This window comes from Ahaetulla prasina, chromosome 1, assembly GCF_028640845.1.
Source record: "Ahaetulla prasina isolate Xishuangbanna chromosome 1, ASM2864084v1, whole genome shotgun sequence".
NCBI classification, from domain to species: domain Eukaryota; kingdom Metazoa; phylum Chordata; class Lepidosauria; order Squamata; family Colubridae; genus Ahaetulla; species Ahaetulla prasina.
In genome coordinates, this window is record NC_080539.1 from 95,806,118 (window position 1) to 95,834,026 (window position 27,909).

Consider the following 27,909-nt stretch of genomic DNA (forward strand, 5'->3'; position numbering starts at 1 on the left):
ACTTTGTATATTTATGTGTTTTTATATGGCTGTACACCGCCCTGAGTCCCTAGGGAGATAGGGCGGTATAAAAGTACGAATAAATAAATAAAATAAATAAATAAATAAATCAACGCATTTTGACGTGAAAATTTTGTCCTGGTACTCATCATTTGTTGGAACTCAACACACAAGCCAGAACTCGTCAGTGTCAGCTGCTTTGCGACTCACTACATTATTCCTGATGGGAAAAAAATGTTTGGTACTTATCGGTTTTGATGCTCATCATGCCTCCCAGAACTAGTGAATGATGATCATATACAGGTACCACTGTATATGATTGAAACCATTTCCCTCCACCCTCACTTCTTAAGCATTGACAAAGCTTGAAAATAGAAAACTTCAACTGAAAACATTAAAACTCTTTTCCTTTTATGCTATGATCACAACAGACATCCAACTTCAGTTGTCTGGAGTTCCAGAACTTTTGCATGTGGAAGTGGTCACGCAGTGGATAATGGTGCCATTCCTTTTTGGAATGGGTATGCAGATAAATATGTCAAGAACACAGCAAAGCTTTCAGAAATGCCATATTGGCAGAGTAGCCAGTCTTCTTCTTCTGGTTGTCAGAAACCATGTGACTTTTCTTGAGAAGCACTCACATCTCTCGGTGTGTCACTGACTCTGCCTATACAACAAACAGCTTTGTGTAGCAATCCTTTCTTGGAAATTATGTTATATCATCCGCAGAGCTTCTGTACTAGTGATACATGCAAAAAGTACTTGAACTTTATGAAAGGAAAAGAAAGTGGATCTTCAGAACTATGTTGAAACAGTCATAAGATTGAGACAAAATTGTAAGATATGCTTGCTAAGATACCAGATATATCTACTTTCGTGTCCTGTGAGAAAGTATCACTGGTTTTAGGCACAGTGAGAAAGTACCATTGGGGAAATCACTTTTCTTCTATTTTGGAAATGGAGTAAGCCAAAATAAACAAAATAAGCACAGAAAGTTAGGAACAGAAAAAGGATATGAATACAGATCAAGTTAGAAGTCTTTCTATCCTTTGGCAGCTTCTTGCCAAAAAAGATAGCAAATCAAGAGCTTTCAAAGACATGTATTGCAAATGACACCACAAGGTGGAATATTACAATAATAGCACTAAGGAAATTACTTGCCTGAAGTATTCTTTTAAAAAAACACCACAGGGCAAGACATCAGAGATATAGTGTCAGTTGCAGTGCTAAGAAAAGAATTGTAAGTGTTTGGGGATCTAACAAAATGCAGTATTCTTCCCTTTCCCAAAACGAATTCCTTTCACATATAATAATGTAGAACCAATAATCAACTTATAACACAGATCAAGGGTCAGAAATTTATTTAAATTGCATCATATCCACAGCACTCATGAGATACAGATTCTAAAATGTTTTAAACATATACCAATAGACAATTATTTCACAATTGTTATGAAATAAAGAATTTATGCTTCAGCTTTCCTAACTTGACTATACACATAAAGGGAGATTTCTGTCAGTATTTGGGCTGAATTATAGTAAGGAAAGATGTCTTCCCACAAGCTACTTATGAAAATTAGAAGTTACATGTGGAATATCAACTGTGATTTTAAATTACTCTTTATGATCAACCCCTCCCACACACACAAATTTAACATTCTCCTTGAAGATACCATTCAGCTCACTGGACAATAAAAGATTCCCATTGTATAGATATAATGCATAAAGGACTCTAACATTCACAAGGAGCATTGTCATTTTGCAAAATCAGGCTACAATCACAAAAAAAGGAAGTTTGTGGTTTGATAAAGGTAAAGGTAAAGGTTCCCCTCGCACATACGTGCTAGTTGTTGCTGACTCTAGGAAGCGGTGCTCATCTCCCTTTCAAAGCCGAAGAGCCAGCGCTGTCCGAAGACGTCTCCGTGGTCATGTGGCCAGCATGACTCAACACCAAAGGCGCACGGAACACTGTTTGATAGTCACACCCTAACATCAACATACATACTTGCTGTTTCTCAATCATGAATGTGAAGGTGGGTTTGCCCTTCTCAGGTATGAATAAATCAAGGACAATAAATCAATCAAAGAAGTGGCCCTACTCTAGTTTCTTTCATATTTCATGTGTTCAGCTTGGAGGTCTGAATGACAGATGCTTGCTTGAACATAAAAACATCTATCAATGTGATTTGAATATTTAATGGAGTATAATGCCACAAAGAAAGATGCTTTCATTCAAGCAAATGCAGGTACATCTCCTTCAGATCACCCAACTAAAACCAAGGTGGTCAGAGAAAGCAACAGGTGAACCTGGGGCATTTATTAAAACTCTTATGGGTTCAGAACAGTGGTGAAATCCATTTTTTTTTACTACCGGTTCTGTGGGCGTGGCTTGGTGGGCGTGGCGTGGCTTGGTGGGTATGGCTTGGTGGGTGTGGCAGGGGAAGGATACTGCAAAATCTCCATTCTCTCTTCACTCCAGGATTAGGATACTGCAAAATCCCCATTCCCTCCTCACACCTGTGGGAAGCATATTGCAAAATCTCCATTCACACCCCACTCTGGGGCCAGCCAGATGTGGTATTTGCCGGTTCTCCAACCTACTCAAAATTTCCACTGCTGGTTCTCTGAACTATTCAAAATTTCTGCTACTGGTTCTCCAGAACCTGTCAGAACCTGCTGGATTTCACCCCTGGTTCAGAACTTGATTAAGTATGAAGTTCTCCTCAAGTTCAAATGCATACCTGAAGAAGGCTTTATTGCTTCCATTTTGCAATCAGTATTGGTTGCAAAATGCTGCACACAAACTCAGGAAATGATGGAAACAACAGAAAATTTAAAGGGAGGTCCATTTGAATTCATTTTCATTGGTAGTATAGGAAGGCCTGGGAGAAATACTGTAAACCCCTTGTTCACAACAAAGAATGGCATTTGTATGTCTTTGTGTTCTGAAAATAAATATTGTACTTTGAGAAACCTCTTCCATTAATTATTTTCAGGCCACACAAGGACAAGTCAGAAGGCACTTTAGATGTGTCTGATCTCATTATATAGGCTCAGTTTGGGAATGGGGTTGATGTATTGTTGGCTCAGCTGTGAGGTATCTGAAACTGCAGCCATGCTGAGGTTTTCACTGGAAGTGCTGCAGGATCATCAAGGGTGATTCAGCCTTCCATCTTTCCAGGGTTGGTAAAATGAGGACCCAGATAGTTGTGGCAATATGCTGATTCGGTAAACGGCTAAAACAGGGCTTTAAAGCACTATGAAGCAGTATATAACTCTAAGTACTATTGCTATTGCTATTTTGCAGGAAGCGTTTTCTGCCTTCCAACTATTTTGTTTCTCCCCCCTGTCCAACCCCCTTCCAGAGTAAAAGCTCAGCTACTGTTCTGTACAACAGCTACGGCTCTCTGCATTTCAAGTTCCACAGAAATAGAAGTTGGCAATCTTTCTTCAACTATTCTCGAGGGACTGGAAATCCAAACAGTGGTGGAAATGCCATGGTGCCTTCTGGTGGAGAAGGTCTTCCAATCCCTGAGTGGGCAGTGAGGGTGATGAGGGGAAGGGGTCAAGCTATTTTCCAAAGCACCTGAAAGCCAGACAAGGAATAATGGATGGAAACTGACCAAGGAGAGATTCAACCTACAAATAAGGAGGAATTTTCTGACATTGAGAACAATCAACCAATGGTACAGCTTTGCCTTCGGAAGTGGTGGGAGCTTCATCACTGGAAGCTTTCAAGAAGAGATTGGACTGCCATTTGTCAGAATGGTGTAGGGTCTCCTGCTTGGGCAGGGGGTTGGACTAGATGACCTAGAAGGTCCCTTCCAACTCTGTTAATTTGTTAATCAAACAGGGTGGTTTGGAATTGTGCTAAGATTGTAGCCTTGTGTCCATGTTCAGCACCAAGCTCCATCAAATTCAGCAGAAAGTTGCAGAAGTTCTGGATGCTCCATCACTGGAAGTTTTCAAGAAAAGATGGTACAGGTCTCCTGCTCAAGTGAGCGATTGGACTAGAGCAGGGGTCTCCAACCTTGGCAACTTTAAGACTTGTGGACTTCAACTCCCAGAGTTCCTCAGTCAGCAAAGCTGGGAATTGAAGTCCACAAGTCTTAAAGTTGCCAAGGTTGGAGACCCCTGGACTAGAGGACCTCCAAGGCCCCTTCCAACTCTGTTACTCTGTATTCTATTCTATAAATATCTTAATGATGGGGCATATTTCCAAGTCATCACACATAGGAAAGGGATCTTACATATTCCCTTTTTTACCCCCATCCTCAAGATTCATTTGGTTTTTTTTTAAATGATGTTTTCAAATATGTTTGAAGGCTATTGCCTTCAAATGGGCAGAAAGTGGACTGAAATGAGGCATGGAAGGCCTTGCATGATGCAAACCACCGGAGAAAAGGCAGAATGAAAGACACACCTGTCAGCTTCCTCATTACTAAAATATGTACAGGAATCTATACCCACTTCTCCTTTGGGGAAAAAGACCTCACAGCAATTTTCAAACAGGTTAAGAAGAAGAAGAAGAACCAAAAAGTAATTGGTTTTCTTTCAGCAGTTCCTCGATTCCTCAGAAGCAAAAATTTATAGACTCAGTAAGATTTACATTAGGGAAGTGGGAATTGGCCCCCAGCCTTAATCAGGGTGTGGTTTGACGTAGTTATTTCTAAACACATAAATCAAAACCCTTTTGGCTCTGCAAAAGTAATACATGAAGTAACTTAGATTTCTGCTGAAGAATTAGTGAAGAGTCTGCATCCATATACTGTATTGGTAACTGATATAGACATCACAGGAAAAATCAAGTCTGGAAATTCGCATTCCCAGGGAAAAAGGTTTTGAAATTAAAATCCCATTTTAAAAGAGAAAATGCCCCTATGTTCTAATTAATAGCAGGATATTTACTTTTGTGTTTATGCTTTGTGTCTGTACTGCAAGCCATTTTGTATTGTCTAAATGAAAGACAATGCATAATAAGCAAAGTTAATTATAAAAACGCATTAATACTGCAGACGTAGCTACAATCGTGAGAAAGATCTTCAAAGTTGAGGAACATCCAGATACCACACCATCTGCTCAGGTTTCACTAGATCCCTCCTGTCCCGGCACTGTAGTTCCTTTGGGCCATAGCAAGCTTCCCAGGTATTTTCAACAGCCCATAAGAAAATCATAGAATCGAGATTCATGAATTGAATTCAAGAGTCTGGGAAAGCCTTTATGATAGAGTCATAGGCAGGAGGCGGAGTTTGTGTTGAATGGCAGACACGAAGACTGTTATTTGACCAAGTGAATTCTGGATGAGTGAAGCTGTTGGTGGAAATTCCAGTAAGTGTGGTGGTGGTACTGGTGGGGACCAGGGTAATCAACTGACTCTCAGTTTCCACAGGAAGTGGAGGGCATTGGAGAAAAGGGTGAAATGTGGAGGCCCGAAAACTTGATTTCCTTGGGAAAGAATTATCCTGGTCTAAAGACGCTTGCCTTTGGAAAGTGAGGCTGGCTAAGCTGAGATTGCTTCGACGCTCACAGCTGCTGTTGCGATAGAATCCGGGCCTGCTGGCCACACAGCCATGAGCAGCTCTGGTACGTCGGCTGGATGATGAGGTGCTCCACTGGGAAATGTGGGCACTGGCTCTACGGCCAGACAGGCAAGTCAAAAGGGCCCAGATTATGCTTCCAATAACAAGTCCAATGACCATAGAAACCGAAAATGCTATTATTATTTGATCTAGAAAAGAAAAACAATGGTCAGGCAACAAATCACAAATTCAATGGGGGGGGGGGGGAAATGACATTTTTGCAAAAAGCATGCAATTAAAAGTAAAGTATAGCTCTCATGAAGAAATGATTTTTCAGATGAATAGACCAGTTTTCTCCAATCTATTTCTCTTCAGAAGCATTGAGACGAAAAGTTCAAGGATCTCCTTCCCACCCTGGCCAACAGCTATGCTAACTGAGAATCCTGAGAATTAATCCCAATATACAGAGAGCAAAGGTTTCCAGGCCAATCTAAAATCTTTGGGAAATCATAAGGATTGGGCCCTGATGGGTCACCAGAATAATTTTTGTTAAATAGCATTATTAAAAATTGACTATCTCACAAGCTTTGAGCTGGAAATTCTCAAGATATAATCTTGTAAGATTTCATCCATCTATCATCAGCAGCAGCAGCAGCAGCAGCATGAAATTAGGGGAACTGTTGATGCCATTTAGAGGAAAAATATGTTTCATGGTCCCTGAGCGAGATGGAGTTCTTTAAAAGCTTTCAGTAATCTTGTAGTGATCACATAAAAAGAAAGTTTGGAACCACTGAGCTAGAGGGAATTCTAGGGAATTCTGAGAAATTGTGAGAGAAATTCTGAATTTCTGAGAAACACCGCTCTAGAATTATTGATTTTGCTAAGTTTATTGGTCACTTAATAGAATATATCAGGGCTCTCCAACCTTGGTCCCTTTAAGACTTGTGGACTTCAACTCCCAGAGTTCCTCAGCCAGCTTTGCTGGCTGAGGGACTCTGGGAATTGAAGTCTACAAGTCTTAAAGGGACCAAGGTTGGAGACTCCTGGAATATATGAACATGAAAGAAACTCTATAAATACATACAGGCCATAAGTAAACCATAAACCTTATTTTAGATATTGAAGAAAAGGAACAAAAAAATGAGATATTTGCTACATTTTATCTTAAAATGATGGATTATTTATATTAACATCTATTAAATATTAATATATATGTTAATATGTTAATCTGCCATTTATATTTTTCATGGCTTGCTGTTGTATTTATTTAGATAGATTTTTTCCCCCTTATTTTTTGCAAAGACAAAATAATAAATTAGGAATAAGAAAAAGGGAAGGGAAAATAGATTTGGGACTACAGATAGCTGAGAAAATATGTACTCTTAAAGAAAAATATGAAATTGTTTACATTTATATTCAAATGTTTTACTAAAATATGAAGAAAGCACAGATAAATTAGCACGTTTTCAAATAAAAGAGCCCTCCTTTGTTTTATTTATTTTATTATTTAAAATATTTTTGTACCATTTCCCCCAAAAAATTCAATGCAGTTTATAACAACATTCAAAGAATTAGAACTCCAGGGTAAAATAATTGATAAAAGTAATCTAGTTTATTGTTTAATGGTTAGTCTAAGAACCACATCAGATAAAATAAGATAAATATTATAGTGTACTGGAGATATTTTCTACACACACACACAAACACAACGCACATTAAAACACTGTATAAAATATACAATCCAAACTATTAGCTGAAACAGTCTACAAAGCAATTTCAGAAAGTCAAAGCAGCAATAAAAAGTTTAAAACTAGCAGCATTAGCACATTATTTAAAAAGTCAATACAATGTCTTTCCGTGAGCTTGAAAAGCTATGACAGTAACCCCAGATGCAGATTCATTTCAAAGTCCGGGACCTGCCACTGAAAACATTTGCTTCCTATAGACACTTTTCACCCATCATAATATGGGAGCACTAAAATGACTCTTCACATATAGCAGGATCCTATGGGAAGTGGTGCAAGTAATCCTTGACTTCCAACCCCAATTGAGCCCAAAATTTATGTTGTTAAGTGAGACATTTGTTAAGTCAGTTTTGCCTCATCTTGCAACTTTTCTTGCCACAGTTGTGAAGTTAATCTGGCTTCCCCACTGACTTCACTGGGGACACTGCAATGATCATAAATATGGACCAGTTGCCAGACATCTGAATTTTGAACAGATCACGGGTGCCAAACTTGCGGCATCACGTTGCCGTAACATGACACATCACGCCATTTTTCCCCTTCATGGAGCTGGGGTGGGCGTGGCCTGTGCATGACATATCTGGTCCGCGAGCCGCCAGCTTGACACCCCTGGATCAGATGATTATGAGGATGCTACAAAGGTCGTAACTCTGCAAAAAAGTCGCATTTTTAGTGCCGTTGTAACTTTGAATGGTCACTAAATGAACTGTTGTAAGTCGAGGACTGCCTGTATTCTTTTAGCTCCTGGGATCTGAAGCTATGGAGAACTTTTATACTTAATATTATCATCCTGAATTGCAACTGGAAATGAACAGGAGCTAATGAAAATCATAAAGAACCACAGTGTATGGTATTCTTTTTACTTTACACAGTTCTAGTCAATAATATTTTTTGCCTTTCTATTTGAAATTACTTTTTAAAAAAAACTTTCTACAAAGGTAGCGTTAGGAATAGTGCACTGCTATTATCCATTTTTAGGAAAGCTATAATAAATAGTGGCTCTTTAAAAGTTTGAAGTCTGAAAATGTAACACTGTTTTGTTGGAACCAAATGGCTACAATCCAAACTAAACTTAACGAGGTCATAAATCAATCCACTAAACACACTACTTGTGTATACTACCAAACCATGGATCAAACCAGGGGTGAAATTCAGCAGGTTCTGGAGAACTGGTAGCGGAAATTTTGAGTAGTTTGGAGAACCAGTAAATACCACTTCTGGCTGGCCCCAGAATGGGGTGGGAATGGAGATTTTGCGGTATCCTTCCCCTGGAGTGGGATGGGAATGGAGATTTTGCAGTATCCTTCCCCTGCCATGCCCACCAAGCCACGCCCACAGAACTGGTAGTAAAAAAATTGAATTTCACCACTTGGTCAAACCAAACAAATATAAATCCACTCTAATTGGCAATAGCATTTTAAAACTCAGTATGTTCCTTTTGTATTTAAAATTGTGAATTTAAACTCAGTACCTTCAATATGCATCACTTATTTTATTTTATTATTTATTTTGTCAAACACAACAATATATATAAGTATAAGCATGAAATAACCACACAAATTAAATACAACCAAAGGGAACATTAGGACAGGAAGGGTAGGCACGCTGGTGCTCTTATGCACACCCCTTACAGACCTCTTAGGAATGGGGTGAGGTCAACAGTAGACAGTCTTTGGTTAAAGTTTTGGGGATTTTGGGATGAGATCACGGAGTCAGGTAGTCCATTCCAGGCATTGACAACTCTGTTACTGAAGTTATATTTTCTACAATCAATAGCAACTTATAGCAATAGCAATAACTCTTAGACTTATATACCACTTCACAGTGCTTTCCAGCCCTCTCTGAGTGCTTTACAGAGTCAGCATATTGCCCCCAATAATCGGGGTCCTCATTTTACCCACCTCAAAAGGATGGAAGGATGAGTCAACCTTGAGCCTGGTGGGATTCGAACTGCCAAACTGCAGCCAGCCGGCAGTCAGCAGAAGTAGCCAGTAGTACTGCATTCTAACCACTGCGCCACCACACCTTATGCATGACATCTATGGAGATTCTTAGTCATCCAGGTCATGGTTGTCCTAAAGGTGCTTTTTCAAGAGGCAATTGGACTTTCTGTTTTTTTTTTCTTTGAAGACATTTCACTTCTCATCCAATAAGCTTCTTGGATGAGAAACGAAGAAGCTTCTTGGATGAGAAGTGAAACGTCTTCAGAGAAAAAACAGAAAGTCCAGTTGCCTCTTGAAAAAGCACCTTTGGGATTTATGCATGATAGTTCACTATCATGGACCCGGGGAATTTAAAAGGGAAATAAAAATATTGTCTGTAGCTGTTCTCATGAATAGAATTCATCTTTCACTTTGCAGATATCAGGTGTTCTAATTTACTACAGCAATACTGTTTAAATAAAACAAATATGTGCCACAAGATCTTTAATTTTGCTCTGCAATGTCAGGGTTTACAGTCCTAAAATGAGAGAATGAACCATTTCTCTGTGACATGATTATGGCAACACTGCCCTCTACTGGAAATATGCTTGAATAGAGCAATTAGGTGTACTGGATGAAATGTATGCTGTATGAAATAATAACAAATACTATTAGAAAGAAATTTATTCCCTTAGCCTCCTAATGTAATTCAGAAGCTTGTTATATCTTGTCTTAGACAACGATTTAATAGTTTTGCTTGTCTGTACTGTATAACTCTTTTATTTTTCCAGCAAGACAGAAGTGACGGGGGGGGGGACACAGAAAGTTTACAAATGGAAAATGAGTGTGTTTCATTACCTCATGAAATTCTACTAATTTCTACTAATCATACAAGATAATTACACCATTGAAAGTGTTAGCATTTTCATATCTACACAGCACAAATCCAGATGACTATTTAATGAAACCAGGAGCAGATTTTTCTGTTTCTTTTTATTGCTATCTACTGGTTACTTAAGCATTAGATTGATATGGTTCAGTCTACTGAGATTCATTCGAAAATATCCTGTGTAGCAATATACCACGGGTGTCAAACTCGCCGCAACATGTTGCCAACACATGACGTTTCATGGCGTTTTTCCCTTTGCGGAGCAGGGGTGGGTGTTGTTGTGGTCTTCCAGCAGTCTGAGGAGGTGGCAACGGAGTCGGACAGCGATAAGGCTGAGGAAGAGCGTGAGCCAGTCCTGGAGGCTGGGAAAGGCCCGGATGAGGGCTCTGTGTCAGAGGCTGAGATGGGACAGGGCCATCAGGGAGTGGGGTTCGGACTTCAGAGTCTCCAGAGCCTGACAGTGGTGGGGCAGAGAAAAAACAGGAGGAGCCTGTTCCTAGTGCATGCATGTGAAGAGCTGCCAGAAGGCAAGAGCAGTTCAAGCAAAGTGGATGACTTGGGAGTAGGGCCAAGAGATGATTGGCCCCTCCCATAAGGCTTAAAAAAGACCAGCAACGGCATTTGGGCTTTGCCGGAAAACAACATTGGTAGCTTCATCTTCTTGTATTTATTTTTGTATCCGTATCTTCTGAACGTTTGCCAAGAAAGGCTTTTGGCAGTTTGCCTAATTGGACCAAGTTTGTGATAGGACTGAGGAATTTGTGTTGGGAGGAATTTGATTTAATTTAGTTGAACTACGCTGAGAATGAAGTAATTCTCAGCTATTCGAATAAAGTTTGTTTGTGTTTTCACTGACTGAATTTCCTACTACCTACTTGGGCCTGGGTCACAACAGGTATGGCCTACACATGACGCATATGGCCCAGTTTGACACCCTTGCAATATGCTATCCATGCCACCAAAGCAGGCCAGATCTCTTTTGGTGGGCAACCTTAGCACTATAGTTGGGTTCCATATTTCAGCTGTAAAAATCTGGATGGCCATTAGATGGCAGCCTAAAAAACAAATTGTTAACATCTGATTGTATGCAGTTGCTGAAAGATTTATTTCAGAACCAGCTGCTTTACCTAACCTAATGCAGCCTGCATTACTTTTGGAAGCCAAATTGCACCTTTTTTTCTACATAACTAAGAATAGGGTGAGTCTTTATACTATATATTGTAATTTAGTGTTAGGTCTTGAAGGGCCTTTTACTAAAATACTCAGGCACGGAAAGATATTTTCTTTGGATTTCCACCAACATTCAAAAGAAGGCACTTCCTTCTGCATTATTTAAACAGAATCATTAGAAAATAACATTTAATATGTAGTACGTTATCAATCTAAATAAAATATATCTAATGCGTGTAAGCATTAAACTATTAGTGCTTTTAGAAAAATTACAGTAATATCATCAAGACTTCTGTTTCTCTCCTAGAAAATGAGGTCTGTATTCAAACAGATCTTGATTTATTATTTTCGGTTATGTACAAAATTAAATAAGATGGAAGTAGCAGTTTCCTGCTGTTGTTGAGCAGCTAACCAATAAAAAGCGATTTTGCAAAAGTTGGCAAGCATGAAGCTTACTGTGGAGCCAGGCTGCTTCAGGTGTCCCTTAGTAACAAGGAAATTCAACAGCAAAATATCCTGCTGAAACATTTGGTAAATACATTATAAATCTGATCAACAGTGGGGGGGGCGGTTTCCAGACCCTTCCATCTTAGGCATGGTGAAAAGCCATGCATTTTAAAAATTGGAACTGTAAAATAAACTCTGGGCTTTTTTCTTATTAGGCATGAATGGGTATTCCAAATCATTTATAAAATGCATGTGATGTGTGGAAGCTTTTGTTTTAAATGATTGAAAGATCACAAAATAGAATATTAACCATATAGCAGAAGAGGCCATAACCTTTCCCAGACCTCACAGAGCCATCACTGATCTAAAAAAACTAAAATTAAAAGACTCAAAATTTTGCAATGTATTATATTTATTTATCAAATTGCTATGCTGCCCACTTCACCTAAATAACTCTGGGGAGTTTACAAACAACATCCTAAAATAATATAAAAACGCAATTAAACGGACAGTTAAAAACAGTTTAAAACAAGGTTCAAATTTACAAGTGAAAAGTAAAAATAAATATATCTCTCTTTTTTGTTATTTTTCTCCCATATATTGGTTTATATAAATCAGTTTATATAATAAGTTGTATAAATTATGGGCTGTACATATTTATGGAGCTTTTTCATATTGATTTATTCTGTTAAGTGACCAAGAAACGTAGTGAAATTAAGCTAAGAAATTAACAAGGATAAAAGTTTAACAAGTTGGGGGGAGTGTTCTGAAGCCACCAGCCAGCCCAAGAGTTGCCTAAAACTCTTAAATTCCCCAATGCGATCTTAACACTCTTCCAGAAGGCCAGGAGAATAGAGGTTCACCACATCTTTGAGGGTAAGATATTCCAAAGGGTGGGGTAGTGGAAAGGCCCTCTTCTTACATCCTATCAGTCAAAATTCTTTAACTGACAGGATCCACAGCATGCTCTCCCTATCTGATTGGGTGAGAGAAATTGGGATGTGAGATGGCTTCTCAGGTAACCTGGTCCCATGTCATGAAGGACTTTAAAGGTAATAACCAATACCTTGAATTGGAGCCAGTAGCAAACTGGCACACAATGCATTCATGGAACCCGCATTGCATATCAATATACAATTGAATGAGTCCAGAAATATTTCACAAGAAGAGTCCTCCACTCCTCTGCTTGCAACAAAATACCTTATGCCACCAGATTCGAAATTTTGGGCTTAGACAACTTAGAACTTCGCCGTCTTCGGTCTGCCCTAAGCATAGTACATAAAATCATCTGCTACAATGTCTTACCAGCTAATGAATACTTCAGCTTCAACCAAAACAATACAAGAGCACACAATAGTTACAAACTCATGGTAAACTGATCCTAACTAGACTGCAGAAAATACGACTTCAGCAACAGAGTGGTCAATGCCTGGGATGCATTACCTGACTCTGTGGTTTCTTCCCCAAATCCCCAAAACTTTAACCTTAGACTGACTACTGTAGACCTCACCCCATTCCTAAGAGGTCTGTAAGGGGTGTGCATAAACACACCAGAATGCCTACCATCCCTGTCCTAATGTTTTCTTTTATTCATACCTTTTACATGTGTTTATAATTATGTTTACACTTGTATCTGTCATAAAATACATGCTTGACAAAAATAAATAAATATAAACAAACAAACAAACAAACACAGAGGTGTTAAGTGCACAATTCTAGGGGCAACCATACTGCTTGTGCTGCTGCGTTCTGCACTACTTGCAGCCTCTGGATCAGTAGTGGGTTTCAATTTAGTTTGCTGGTTTGCTCGTGTACACTGCGCAACACTTCTGTGCATGCGCAGAAACTTCTGGCCGGGTGGGCAGAGCCGCCCGCCGCCACCGCTGCTGGTTCGTCCGATCCAGGGTGAACCAGTAGCAACCCACCACTGCTCTGGATACTCTTTAAGGATAGCCCCATTTATAGCACATTGCAGTAATCCAACTGCACAATACACTGAGTTGCAAACTGACCAGCCACGATTTAATTTAGCTTGCTGAGTTTAGATTAGAGTTTGTGTGTTATGTCGGCCCAGAAAATTTGATTTATTCAGTAAACACTGAATGATAACGCTCCAGAATCCTTACAAAGAAAGCAAGGAAGCACCCTTATGGAAGAACAGATTGTGGGAAAATGGGAAACAATTCTATCTTTACCTAAAAGGGAAATAAACTGATTTGATGCAGATTCCCTCCCCATAATCTCTGTCCCTCAAATTTCACTCTCTTGGTTTACATTCATTACTTCTATTGCAACATCATTGGAGATGGTTGCATCATAAGCCCCAAAGCAATTAAATGCCACTAATATGCTCCTTTGGTATTAACATGAACTGGTAAACATAAACTGACAGATGAGACATAGGATGGAAGCTGCTAATATTGTCCAATCAGACATTGAGTCAGAAGCCTTTGAACTGAAAAACTGATTTTTGAAAAAAAAAAAAAAAAGAATAAAATAGATGTTATTCAGCATCGTAGCAACCGCTGTCAGATAGTCCAGGTTATTAGGCAGCAATATATTGCTGGCCACCAATGCCACCAGTACATGATGGTATTTTTGATTATGTATATGATTTTATACTGTTATCATCATTTTTCTGGTGTAAACTGTTGAGAGTCATCTTTGGAATCTGGCAGTATAAAATGCAATCAGTCAATCAAGCAATCAGTCCTATAACTGTATTTTCCTTCTTTTCTGTTGTGTCCTAGCAGCTCTTAACTTCTGACAGCCAGACCAAAAGAATGTGGGGAAGAGTTCAGCAAGTGTTTGAATTCTTGTTTTCTCTCCTCCTATTGAAACTATAAGCTGTGCAGAAGCAGGGAAGAATTAGTTGTGCTTGCCCTGAATCCGAGTGTGTCTAGAACAGAATACTTTGGCAATTTGAGATTCAGAACAAAGCAGAGGTGACTCCTCCCCAACCCATTCCTAAATTCCTCCAACTTCTGAACAACTGTTCTGACATAGTAGGTTAGAATTAAATGGGACAGGAAGAAATCTACCGGCAGGGGTGAAATCCAGCAGGTTCTGGAAAACCGGTAGAGGAAATTTTGGGTAGTTCAGAGAACTGGCAAATACCACCTCTGGCTGGGCCCAGAGTGGGGTGGGAATGGAGATTATGCAATATCCTTCCCCCAGGATTGGGGAGACAATGGGGATTTTGTAGTATCCTTCCCCTGGAGTGGGGTGGGAATGGAGATTTTGCAGTATCCTTCCCCTGCCACGCCCACTAAGCCACGTCCACCAAGCAACACCACGCCTACCAAGCCACACCCACAGAACCGGTAGTAAAAAAAATGAATTTCACCTGTAATTGTTTTCCTCCCCTTCATGACCTCCCTCCATGAAGTATCTCCTGTATCTGCAAAGAACTACATTGTAATTGTGAGCATTTTCCCTCCTCTATCTCCTGTAAGCATTCCTGTACACGTCTTTCAGCTTTGGTAACTCCTGTTTACCTAATATTCTGTGTATGTTTGACAGTAACATCTATGGGCTCTTATAAACTGAATGGGACCAACAGAAAGTTATGGAAATCATCAGTGGCCCAATGTATCTTGCAGAAATCCTGTCTCTTTATCATAGCAAGCAGACACTCCGCATGTGTAAGGGGCGTGCATAAGAGCACCAACGTGCCTACCGTTCCTGTCCTAATGTTCCCTTTGATTGTATACAATTTTATATAGTTATTACATACTTATGGTTATATATATGCCTATATATCATATAGTTATTTCATGCTTATGCTTATATATAATGTTGTGACAAATAAAATAAATAAATTGTAGGAATTTAGCACCCACCCCCCTCCTACAAGAATGAAATACTTTAGAAAATACTTAAAAGGCAGAATATATTTCCCTGGATGAGAAATGGAGAAACATGTTTTAAAGACAAAGCAGCTCCCTGCAACTTCCTGCCACCCCCCACCTTTGCTAATGGGCCATCATCTGCATCATAATAGAACCCATCTAGAACTGAAACTCACCACATGGCACCTGGGAAGATTACATCAGCCAGCAAGGCTAGCTAAGACTCCCACCCCCTGGGAGTCTGACAACCAATCAGGATACTCTTCCTGTGCCCCAGAAAGTTCAAAGCTCAGAAAAAGCATAAAACCAGGGAGCACACAGGATCTCAGCCCTTTTCTGTTCAGGATCTCAAGCCATGTGATCCTGACCACCATTAAACCATCTTTCCAAGCAGCCTCCATGTTTCCAGTGTCTTTGTCCCCACTTGGAACTGAACCCAGATGGATATTTCTTCCAACAATTGGCACCCACAGATGGGACTCCAAGCTAACCTAACCAATGGACCTGGCCCAGGTAAGCCTCCCTTGCTAGCAGCAGACCCATTGAGTCTGTGGGTAAGTTTTCCTGGACCTTGGCCATTTGGAATTAGGTTTTAAAGGGGTTTTGAGTGTTGAGCTCAAAGGCTGCTTGGAAAGAAGGTGAGTACCTCTAAATTTTAATTTTTAAGCATGGAAAAGCATGGGAAATATGTGTATGCCTGCATGTGTGTGAATGAGAGAGCCCTTCTCCCAATCATAGCTGGATCTTGCTTCCTCTGTGCATTTCCTAACCGCAGAAAGACCAAAAGTCTGGAGAGCATGGGGGTTTTGCCAGAGCACAGGACCTTCTGTTAGGGAAGGAGGAAGTGTGTGTGTGGGATTCCACCTGAGGAAACAGTCTGATTCCACCTCTTTGAGCAACCCCTAGCCGCACCTCTGCCTACTGCTAGCTCCACCGAGCCGTGACCAGTAGGATAGAGAAAGCAAGGGGGGGAAGCCAAATGTGGAACTTTGTGTTTATCAGGAACGGGAGCCGATAAAAGGAAAGTGAGTGTGAAGGGACAATTAAAAAGAGTAGAGTTTACTAGTGTATTTTAGAGAAAGCAAAGCAGGAAGCAGTGTTGAGGAGGTGCTCGTACCTGCTGGAGGGGCAGTAGGTCCTCTGGGATCACCTTTTTGATCCAAAACGAAGCTCCCTTAACAGGAAGGGGCCCATACTTCGACAGAAGGGAGTCGAAGTCCTTCCCAGAACTTTTTTTTCTGAAAACTGTAGGAGGGTCCACCCGGCTAAGCCAAAGTGAAAATAAAACCTCACATCGGAGAGGGAAACATGGGAAGCAGTAGCTCGAGGGTGGCGGGAAATCCCCTAGGAGACTTGCTTGGGGCCCTGGATGCCCGCAGGCTGCCAGTTTTGCCTGGTATGCGAAAAAAGAAATTGAGGAAATTGTGTAATAAATGGGCTTTGCTAAGAGATGAGAATAGGAAACAAATTTGGCTAAATAAAGGTACTTAAAAGAAAAGGGAAATATATAAATAGGAATGTTTGGGTTTTTGTTTTGTTTGTTTGTTTGTCTCTTTCTCTGTCTTCTATGGAACCACGTGGTCTGTCTGTTAAGATTTGTGCCTTCCCTAATTTAACTGAGATTTATGGTGGGAATGATCAATGTGTGTGTAAAACTCAAGGTTTTGTTTTCCTCTCTTTGTCCTCCTTGTTTTTTATGTGTGTATGTCTGTCTTTGTGGGCCCTTGAGGTAATTGTAACTGTAAAATGTATTTGATCTCTAGAGACAAGAATTTTAAATTGTTAGGGAAAAACAAAAACAAAAGGTTGAAACAATGAAAATAGGGAAAAGAGAGAGAGAGAGAAAAGAAAGAAAGAGCCTTTGCCCTGTTTTTGTGTGGCCACCGGAAACTGGGTACAAAGAACTTTTCATTTCTGCTTTTGTCTCCTTCTCTCTCTTTATCTTAAAGTAACAACTCAAGTTTATGAGGAAACGTTTTAAGTTCACTTACAAGAGAAAAAAAAAATTCAGTCTTGCATTTACTGTGTGTTTAAATGATTTTACCTGTTCATTCCTGAAGCATGCGAATCCAGTTTTTTCTTTCTCATCAGTTGTTGAAACTGCATTTTGTTGAAACTGCATTACCTTTTAGTAACTGCAATATTGATGTGTTGTATCTTTTCAAACTCTGCCTGCAAGATATCTTCCCCCCCCCACTTTTTAATCCTGTTACAATGCCTTTCCTGAGAAGATTACCCACAAAAGTGGGGAGGAGATCCTGTTCTAATGTCTTTCAGCCCTGAAAAGATGACTCTGTAACTGTGGAAGCAGAGCACATGGTTCCAGATGCTGCCCCCAGAGGAGACCTTCCATTTGTTGGAGCCAGGAATTGAGTTTGAATCCAGCCCCCACTGAAAGTCATCACAGCAACCAGAGTGGAGCAGACCTTCCAAGCCTGACTAACCAGCCTTATTACCAAGCATGCCACCTAGCAGACATGAAAGAAAGGACCCTGAGATGTACAAGTAAAGACTAAAAGACTCTTTTCAATCCCCAGAAGACAACTGGAAAGACTATGGGGAAGGGTGGAAATTCATTGTAAGGTCTTTCTGTCTTGTCTCCTTTATATTGTAATCAGTCTAAAGTATTCATGTAAGGATTGTATTTGAAAGTGGCTATCACAAGTTGTGAACACCTGAGATTTCTGTCTAATGGTAGGGAAATTTGTCCAGCATGTTTGTATTGTTTGTATTGCCTGAATTGTAAAGGTAGCTGCATACACAGGCACACACAGAGAGACACTATTCAGAATTAGTCTATTCCTTCACTTACCTCCACACAAGACTTCTAGGTTGATTTTGCTCTGTGGCACTAAAAGCCCAAGGAGTCAGATCTCCCTGCTAATTCCATGGGGGAGGGGCATCCCCCTCAGGCAATTCCTCTCTTGAAGAGATAGCAGAAAAAGTGATATCCAAAACCCAAGCCCTGACTATGACTCACAAATGATGCTGCCCAGTTGCCCAGTAAAGCAAGATATGTTGCACTGGTGGTCTCATGAGTAGAAGTCCCAGAGCTCATTGTGCGTAATTAAAAAAAAAAAAGCAAGGAAAAAGCCTGGATTGCACACTGATTAACCTCAATTTGGACTGGAAAAAATCTTGGATAGACTAAAGTAAGAGCTAGGGCAGGTTCAGTAACCAACCCTTGGAAATAGGCAGCCTGTAATTTAAAGGAAAACCATGGCTGTGAAAATTTTGGGATGTGTGCTTGCTTGAAACCTGACTGGAAGCTCTCAGAAAGTGATATCTAACAGCTGAAATTAATTGGCATAGAAAATTGGATACTGTAAAATTCTTACCAGAACTTTTCCCCTGGCTGCTAGACCTTCATGGTTGAAAGCTTTTGGGAGCCACTGAAGGAATCTTTTTTCTGTTGTCTCTATCAATGGCTTCCTTTGCATCAGGAAAATTAAAAGCACCCATTGATTTGATCAATTTTAATTTTTTGCCAAGAGCATGTTTCAAAACTCACATGTTTTGAAAAAAAAAAAAGTAGGGATTGTAGGAATTTAGCACCCACCCCCCTCCTACAAGAATGAAATATTTTAGAAAATATTTAAAAAGGCAAAATATATTTCCCTGGATGAGAAATGGAGAAACATGTTTTAAAGACAAAGCAGCTCCCTGCAACTTCCTGCCACCCCCCACCTTTGCTAATGGGCCATCATCTGCATCATAATAGAACCCATCTAGAACTGAAACTCACCACATGGCACCTGGGAAGATTACATCAGCCAGCAAGGCTAGCTAAGGCTCCCACCCCCTGGGAGTCTGACAACCAATCAGGATACTCTTCCTGTGCCCCAGAAAGTTCAAAGCTCAGAAAAAGCATAAAACCAGGGAGCACACAGGATCTCAGCCCTTTTTCTGTTCAGGATCTCAAGCCATGTGATCCTGACCACCATTAAACCATCTTTCCAAGCAGCCTCCATGTTTCCAGTGTCTTTGTCCCCACTTGGAACTGAACCCAGATGGATATTTCTTCCAACAAAATAAATAAAATAAAATGTGAAATTAGCGAGCAGATCCAGTGAGAAAGTAGACCTTCTTACTTCCTGCTTAATTGCTGCATGATAGACAGCTTTTAAGACACAGAAACCTTTACATACAAAGGTTTGTATGGCAGCCTTGATTGAATTGTGACAAGGGGGGGAAATCCTCTCTCACCTTCTTGTGTGCATGCATTGTTTTTAATTTCATTTGAATAGCTGAATTACTTAATGAAAAAGTTTAACAGTGTGTATTCAGTGACATTCTACTGGGAGTTTGAACAAAGGGTGTCCTTAAGTTCTTTAATGCCACTTGCACTTAATTGATGCCTTTGAGGCATAACATTCAACATTCCCTCCCCCCCTTTTACTTTGAAAGAAATGTTCTATGGAGAACAAATATAGTGGCAATACAAACTACGTTGAAGAGATGGTAGTTGGTAAGTTTGGTACCTCGCAATTAGAAATGAGATTTATTTTCATTTCTATCTGAGAGACTGGGTTGTGGAGCTGAATATTTTCACTTCATTTCTGTAAATTGTCAGGATCATTTTGATTTTATTTCCGTATTCTAAAATATTAATATTACACTCTATGCGGCATCATGTGACGGGACAAAGAGGTTAAGCAGTGCCTGCCAAAGTATTTGATGACACCCTATAGAGTGTAATATTAATATTTTAGAATACGGAAATAAAATCAAAATGATCCTGACAACTTACAGAAATGAAGTGAAAATATCCAGGTAGAAGACAGAAATCAAATGTACAGATTTAGCAGATGATGCATGGATTGGTAATAGTTCTTGGAAATAGTTTGTGCAAACCAAATGTTGTATGAGTCAGCAAATGTAATTTTAGTCTGTATCTACAGAAGTATAGTTTCTGAATCTTGCAAAATAAAAGTCTCATTCATTTTCAAGTAGTCAGACTCGACTCTGGTACTCATCTCATCTAGTCCTCCTCTCTAGTTCTTCTCAAAGATTCAGACAAAATGGGCAAGAAAAATTAAGAAGGATATCCAGGAGATTAGATATTAGATAGAATTTGAAACAGACACCTAACATTAAAACCATCATTAAAAGGGAAAAACAAACAGTGTTCTTCCTGAGTCAACTCAGGAAGTTCAGACTGCCCTTGGAGCTGCTGATACAGTTCTACAGAGGAATTATTGAGTATATAACTGTACTCAAGCTGTACCTCTATAACTGTCTGGTTTGGTACAGCAATGAAAAGGGACAGATACAGACTCCAACAGATAGTTAGGACTGCATAAAAAAATAATTGCAGCCAGCCTGCCTTCCATTGAGGACCTATATCAGGGGTGAAATGCTACTGGTTTACTCCAATTCAGGCGGTAGTGATAAAAACTATCGGTTCACCTGAACCAGTAGTAAAAAAAAAAGCTACCAGTTCGGGCGAACCAGTATTTCCGATGATCAATTGTGCAGCGGGTTTTAGCTTTGCTAGAAAGCAGGAAATCCTGCTTTCTAGGAAAGCTAAATCATGTGCCACAGTTGATTCTCCCCTTTGCTGTTCTACTTACCTTCCCAAGCCTCCTTTTGGTGCATACTGTGCATGCATGCACGCAGTGGACATTAGGCGCATAGCTCGCATGTACGGCCAACAAACAGGTAGCAAACCGGTTTGGATTTCACCACTGACCATGGTGAAATACATTACATGGGTCAGAAGGAGGGCTGAGAAAATATCTACAGACCTTCTCATATCTCAGACCTAATTCTTCCCCTCGGGATGCTGCTATAGGGCATTGCATGCCAAAACAACTCAACACAGGGACAGTTTTTTTTTTCTTTCATGCCATCAAATGGCTGAATACCTAATTCTCACAGTACTGTCTTATGTCTAAGTATATTTATCCTTGTTTTATGCTGTAGTGGTAGTATTATCCTTCCCACCTTCTTTACTACTTCCTCTTATTGGTATTATCATACTGGTATCATCAAGAGTCATCATCAATCAATCATCAATCAATCATCAAGGTGGCACAGTGGTTAGAGTGCAGTTCTGTAGGCTACTTCTGCTGGTCACCGGATGCCAGCAATTTGGCAGATTGAATCTCACCAGGCTCAAGGTTGACTCAGCCTTCCATCTTTCCAAGGTGGGTAAAATGAGGACCCAGATTGTTGGGAGCAATATGCTGACTCTGTAAACCGCTTAGAGAGGGCTGTAAAGCACTATAAAGTGATATATAAGTTTAAGTGCTACTGCTATTTATTTCTAGTCTTTCACTATATCGGTAGGGAAGTGCGGTGGATCACATGGTTAGGATCCTGGGTTGGAGGTTAGCAAGCCCGTATTTGTGACCCAGGTGCTACTGTGTGGTGGGGTGAGCTCCTGTCATTTGCTCCAGCTCCTTGATGGGGACATGAAAGGAGACTCCATGGGCATCCCCTCCGCCAATGGTGATGTCATTGGCTAATCCTTTCAACCTGGAAGTGCTTTAAATGGTGCCTCCAACACAAACAGGATGGGAGGGGGGGCTAAATTCGTAGTCCTTATGTGGCACGGATCCAGTTTTTCAATATCTTTTTAAAAGTGGGTTGTGCAAAAGTGAATGCAATATCCAGTTGAGAGCTGACCAGGACAGGGTATAGCAGGATAATTACCTACCAGAATCTGTAGTCTGAATGCTTCTTGATTTCCCTTGTCATATCATTGTTTGAATTTCTGGCTCCCTCCAAATGCCTGATGCAGTTTTGCTTGACACATATTATATTATGCTAAGCAGAATTTATCTTTTTCTATCTCTTTGATGACTCTTGATGCATTACCGGTGGTACTTGACTTTTGACTGTTCGTTCAGTGACAGTTAAAAATTACAGAAGTTCTGACTTATAATCCCTGCTCAAAATTATGGTCCTTGTGGTTCCTCACAGTCAGATGAACAAAATTTGGGTGCTTGATAATCCAACCACCCTTATGACTGACTCAGGCATGCTGCAGCAAACCCCCCTCCCCACAACTATCTTCTCCTCATCCTTCTCTGCTGGTTTTCCTCAGGCCTTGGGTCTGCTTCCCATTCTATTGAGTCCCACAACCTCCTCCTGGACATTTACCTTTTCTGTAGATATTATATTCTGTGGGTTCTGTAATAATTGAGGCTCCACAGATGTTCACACATAACGTTTAGTTTAACTCACAGAGACCAGCAACAACCAGGAGAGACAGGCCTGCTTTGACAGCCTTTTATATTCAGCTGTCAAAAGCGGGAGCCAATCAGAACAGAACAAGAAACCATCTCCACCACTAGGGGCCGCCACTGCCGGTGCAGGACATAACACTTCTTTCCCCCTAGCTTGCGCAATCGTAATCCTGGAGATACGCTGGGTGCCGCTTGATTCGGCTGGACCTTCGTGGCTCCGTTGTAACCATGGTCACTGGCTGGCCCAAATCCTCAGCCTTTTCTGTGGGGGACGTCTCCAGCCCAGGGACCCCTAGCCCCTCCACCGGCAGAGCAGACAAGGCTTCCTCTCGGTTATCAGGTACAGGGGCTGGGCATCTTATTCCCTTGTAGCTTAGCTCCTCTGCCCGGGATGATTGGGTTAGGCTACCTCCTGGCTCTTCCTGAGTGCCCCACTCTGGCAGCTACCAGTCCCCAACCTGACGCCGGGCCCTGAGCTGGTCACAATGTCTGCGTCACACTCTACCCTCATCCAACTCGACCCTGTATGAGCACGGGCCGGTGATTCCCACGATCTTTCCTGGGAACCATAGGGGGTGGCCGCTGTAATTCTGGGCATACACCGCCTCCCCCAAATCAAATCTCCTGTTTGCCCCCATGGAGTCCAATGGCTGACTAGGTGAGTATTGGGGGTGCAATCTATCAAGTGTGGTCCTCAAACGCCTGCCCATGAGTAACTCTGCTGGGCTCTTATTTGTAAGTGGGCACGGCATGGAATGCTGCCCCAGGAAGTACTCATCCAACCTCTCCTGCCAGCCCCCTGGGCCCGACCTGGCCAATGCCTCTTTCACTGACCGGACTGCTCGTTCTGCCCAGCCATTACTGGCCGGATGAAACGGGGAAATGAGAGCATGGTGTATTCCTAGGCCCGCTAAGAATGACTCAAACTGGGCGGACGTTAGCTGTGGCCCGTTGTCCGAGACCACAAGGTCGGGTAACCCATGGGTTACAAACAACCGTCGCAAAGTTCTAATGACGGCTTCTGAAGTGGTGGAATACATTAGTGCAATTTCTACCCACTTCGAGAAAGCATAGACGACCACTAAGAATACTTGCCCCTGGTACGGCCCGCAAAATCTATATGGATGCGGGACCAAGGACCCCTAGGCTCCTCCCACTCTCTAGGGGGAGACTTAGGCGGCAGCGGTCTTGTCTCCTGACACCGGTGACAGGCCAACACACAGGCCTCTATGTCTTTATCTAGTCCTGGCCACCACAGGTAGCTACTACCCAGGGCCTTCATCCTAACAATGCCCGGGTGACCCCTGTGAAGTGTCCCTAGAATGGACTGTCGGAGGGAGGGCGGAACTACAACCCTATGCCCCCAGAGGAGGCAACCCTGTTGGGTAGAGACCTCGTGCTGCCTTCGCTTATAAGGCTGCAATTCAGGGCTGACAGGACCCTGGGGCCATCCACGGAGAACCCAATCAAGAACTTTTGAGATGACTCTGTCCAAGCCAGACATTCTAGCAATGTCACAAGCAGTAACGGGAAAGGCGGAACCGTCAATCAGAAAAACATGGGACGCTGGAGCCGGGTCTTCCACCTTGGTCATCAATGGGCAACGGCTCAGCGCGTCAGCATGGCCCAAATGTTTCCCAGGCCTATAGACCAGGGAATAGGAATAAGCTGCCAGGAACACCGACCATCTGGTCATTTTTGGTGATAGTACTTGCGGAGTCTGTCTATCCCCAGCCAAAATCCTCAACAGCGGCTTGTGATCGGTAACAAGTTCAAACGGGCGACTGAGGTGATGCCATGGTTTGCTCTGTAGGCCAGGGATCTGAATAGCTCTGAGGAGAAATTCACACTTTGGCTCGCTCAGCAGCTCAGCAACTCACGTACTTTCCTCAGTCCTCGTCGCCAGTATTATATTCTGTGGGTTCCGTAATAATTGAGGCTCCACAGATGTTCACACATAACGTTTAGTTTAACTCACAGAGACCAGCAACAATCAGGAGAGACAGGCCTGCTTTGACAGCCCTTTTATATTTAGCTGTCAAAAGCGGGAGCCAATCAGAACAGAACAAGAAACCATCTCCACCACTAGGGGCCGCCACTGCCGGTGCAGGACATAACACTAGATCTCCTTCGGGAAGCAGCTGATCTGCCAAGGACCTTCCTACCTGGAGGCCACATGGTACCATCCTGGAAGGACATGCCATTTTGGGAGCGTCTGCAATGAATTATCGTCACTCCGAAATGGCGCCCACTTCTGGGACAGCATCATGTAGCCTCTGTGATGTGTAGAGAAGCTGAGGAGTAGAGCAGTTGGGCCTTCTTCCAAAACATGATCTCTGTGAAGCTAAGGAGGTACTGCAGTGCAGGCCTGGGCTTGCGCTAGGCTTCCCAGGGCCATCCCCATCCCTGAAGCACCATGTGCTCCGCTTAATGATTGCTATGGGGAGAACACTGATTGAGGTTGTTAAGCAAGGCAATCCCTTGGTCCCTCCCTTAACGACTGTCATGACTTGAGACTGTAATGCGCAAGCTCCCTTTATAGCTACTGTTCACACCTATCATCTCAAAATAGATTGTACTCATTTGTGACAAGATTTTCAGACAATGCTATAATAAGTCCCGTATTTAGCGAGGTAAATTATTTGAACTCTCTGCAGTTCAGTTTTCTATCAAATAGTATAGCGTTTCCTGCTTGAGCTGGGGGTTGGATTAGAAGACTCCCAAGGTCCCTTCCAACTCTGTTATTCTGTTCTATCAAAATGAAAATTAATCTGAAGTGGTTAATAATAAGAGCTCAAAATAAAGGTTCTTTATGACTACTAATCAATATAATTTGTAGTAAAAGGATATTCACTGACCATGCTCCTTTATACATCTAGCTTCTTATCTAAAAATTCATCTCTTTACAGGTACCCAAGAGTGGTAAAACAGGTTAGTGTGGTTCTTGAACACCAACCCACAACTTCCTTGCCGGTTTCTCTCTGATCTTTGCCCAGCACATAAAAAAGGCAGAACATTGTATAACAGCAATGAAGCAGCTGGAATAAAACAACAGGTGGGCCCAGTAACAGAGAAATGTGGCCATACTTTCCAAAACAAACAACAACAACAATACCTTCTTGGAACCTGGAAAACAAAACAGAGGCGCCACGCTGGTTGGATAAAGGCAGAGAAACAATAACAGTAATGAGATGCCTAAGAACATCACATATCAGCCTTGAAAAACAAGATTGCAATTCAAAGTATTCCATTATTTTTATAGCTTCCAGTTTAGGCTTTTAGTTTGTGGGCAAAAAAAATTAGCCTATTTCTATACTGGATTCACCTCTGCAGATCTAATGAACAGAAAAGTAGCAATCTTTGCTTTTTTGCTGTCAGCATGAAATGTCCCTTGAAGGTTAGTGACATACTTATATCTAAAAACAAACTGAGCTTAATAAAAGGCTTGTAATTTGCTGATATCTGTCTCAGTTTATGATTATTGTCATTATTATTACTCCAGCATTCCACGAGCTAATGAAACTTCATTTCAAATCTGGGTCAGCAATGTTAAAATATTTTTCTACTTTGCAAATGCTTAGTTTACCATGAAATATTCTGATTTATACTGAATACACTATCTATGCTGGGTACAATATAATTGCATAGCAGAGAGAATTCAGAACATACAATTTAGAAAATATTTTCATCCACATTGTTTGTATAAGTAACAAGTCGACTAGCATACTTACTCCAGAAATTGGGTGGCCAGAAGTTCTCCTGACTTGTGCTGTTGTTATCCATAGCATTCAACATGGACAAAGAGAGCAATTTTAAGAATAAATGGGGAGTATATTAGAATTTTGATTTGGGAAAACAAAAATACCGTTACACATTCCCTAAACTTGTTCTGTTTTCATGAAAGGAAATCAGTGTATCAGATTTCCTGCTTTTATACTCAAATTAGTAACTGTTTCCCTTATCTTGCATTGCCACATGTTTCCTGAGAAAGGGAACAATTTCCTTCTCGTCATTTCCTTGGCTAGTCAGTGTTTCAAGTGTGAACAGTATCTCAATCTTTTGTGTTCAGCTTGTTGTTGGATCCAGCTCATCTCTAAGAGAAGCAGAAAGGTTTCCATCCCTTCTCCAGAATATTTCTATAAATGGAGCGGTTCATCCTGCATTCTGAAATCATCAAAAGGACACATGGGACTTACTATTTTCTTCATGACGATGGAGCCATTTTAAAACTTTGTCTGGTGTTGGGCTTACCGTATTTTTGATTGCATTTTCCTTGTCTTGTGCTTTAGATTGGGTCCCTAATATAATAGCTCTTCTTGTTAATTTTGTTTTGCTTTGTTTTTTCTAACTGTTGTAATAGGACAGTTTAAGTGCTGGTGTATTTTATTTTGATATTAATTATGTAAGTCCCCTCTTGAGGGTTGAGATCAGCTTCAAAATATTCCAACTTACATAATATTTTAATTAAAAATAAACACAAAATCATTTCATGTGCATTATTTACTAATGTATTTATTTACCTCATTTTTCCATCAACAGCTGGCACTAAAAAAAGGTTCACTGAGCACTAAAATTCAATTTATAATGCAATTAAATTTACAACCATAATTTTAAAAAAACTGAACATTCAAACATTAGAAAGCCTACTTTGCAGGAAAGAAGTATAGATACAAGGCTAAGAAGCTCTAAAACTTATTAGAAATATTCACTGATTATTTATTATTTACTTCTTGTCTCACATTTCTTTACTCAACAGGTATAAACTGAAGACTACTTTTGCAAAAGTATAAGTAATATATGTGAAAGCTTGCAAATACTAAGTCTTTCTTCATCAGAACTCATGTTTCTCTTCCATCTCTTTATGAGGAGAAAACAAAGCTGAGTAAGCTAACATTTAGAAACATTAACCAACAATTAGAAAATGTTAAACTGTTGTTTAATACTAAGAATCAGAGCTTAGTGCTCTTAGGGCATTTTGCTTCTTTCTAAATAAAAATCAAAATCTGAGAAATGCTGGTCTGGTCTACAGACCAACCCAGGTTCCTAGATAAGATCAAAAGTACCCTTTTTCACTTTATGTCTTTCCTTTAATAATGATTATTCCATTAATAAAAAAGATACATGGTAGACAATAGTATTTTTGTTAGCTCCTTCCATGAAGCATATCTATGGA

The 27,909-nt window shown here is 40.8% G+C and overlaps 1 protein-coding gene across 3 annotated transcripts; it reads right to left on the reverse strand.

The window, feature by feature from the left end:
* Window positions 1-1,352: 1,352 nt before the first annotated feature.
* On the reverse strand, window positions 1,353-26,606 carry MYCT1 (MYC target 1). 3 transcript variants are annotated; one of them, XR_009153469.1, is made up of 3 exons: window positions 26,468-26,606; window positions 4,168-5,728; window positions 1,353-4,030 (listed from the first exon to the last, which is right to left on the reverse strand). XR_009153469.1 is itself a non-coding variant. In XM_058169357.1 (2 exons), the coding sequence occupies exons 1-2, from the start codon at window positions 26,529-26,531 to the stop codon at window positions 5,199-5,201; spliced, it is 594 nt and encodes a 197-aa protein (XP_058025340.1). In that variant the 5' UTR covers window positions 26,532-26,606; the 3' UTR covers window positions 1,353-5,198. The 3 variants fall into 3 exon arrangements, 1 of the variants encoding a protein (XP_058025340.1); XR_009153468.1 differs by having other exon boundaries at window positions 1,353-4,023; window positions 4,149-5,728; XM_058169357.1 differs by having other exon boundaries at window positions 1,353-5,728.
* Between the last annotated feature and the right edge of the window lie 1,303 nt (window positions 26,607-27,909).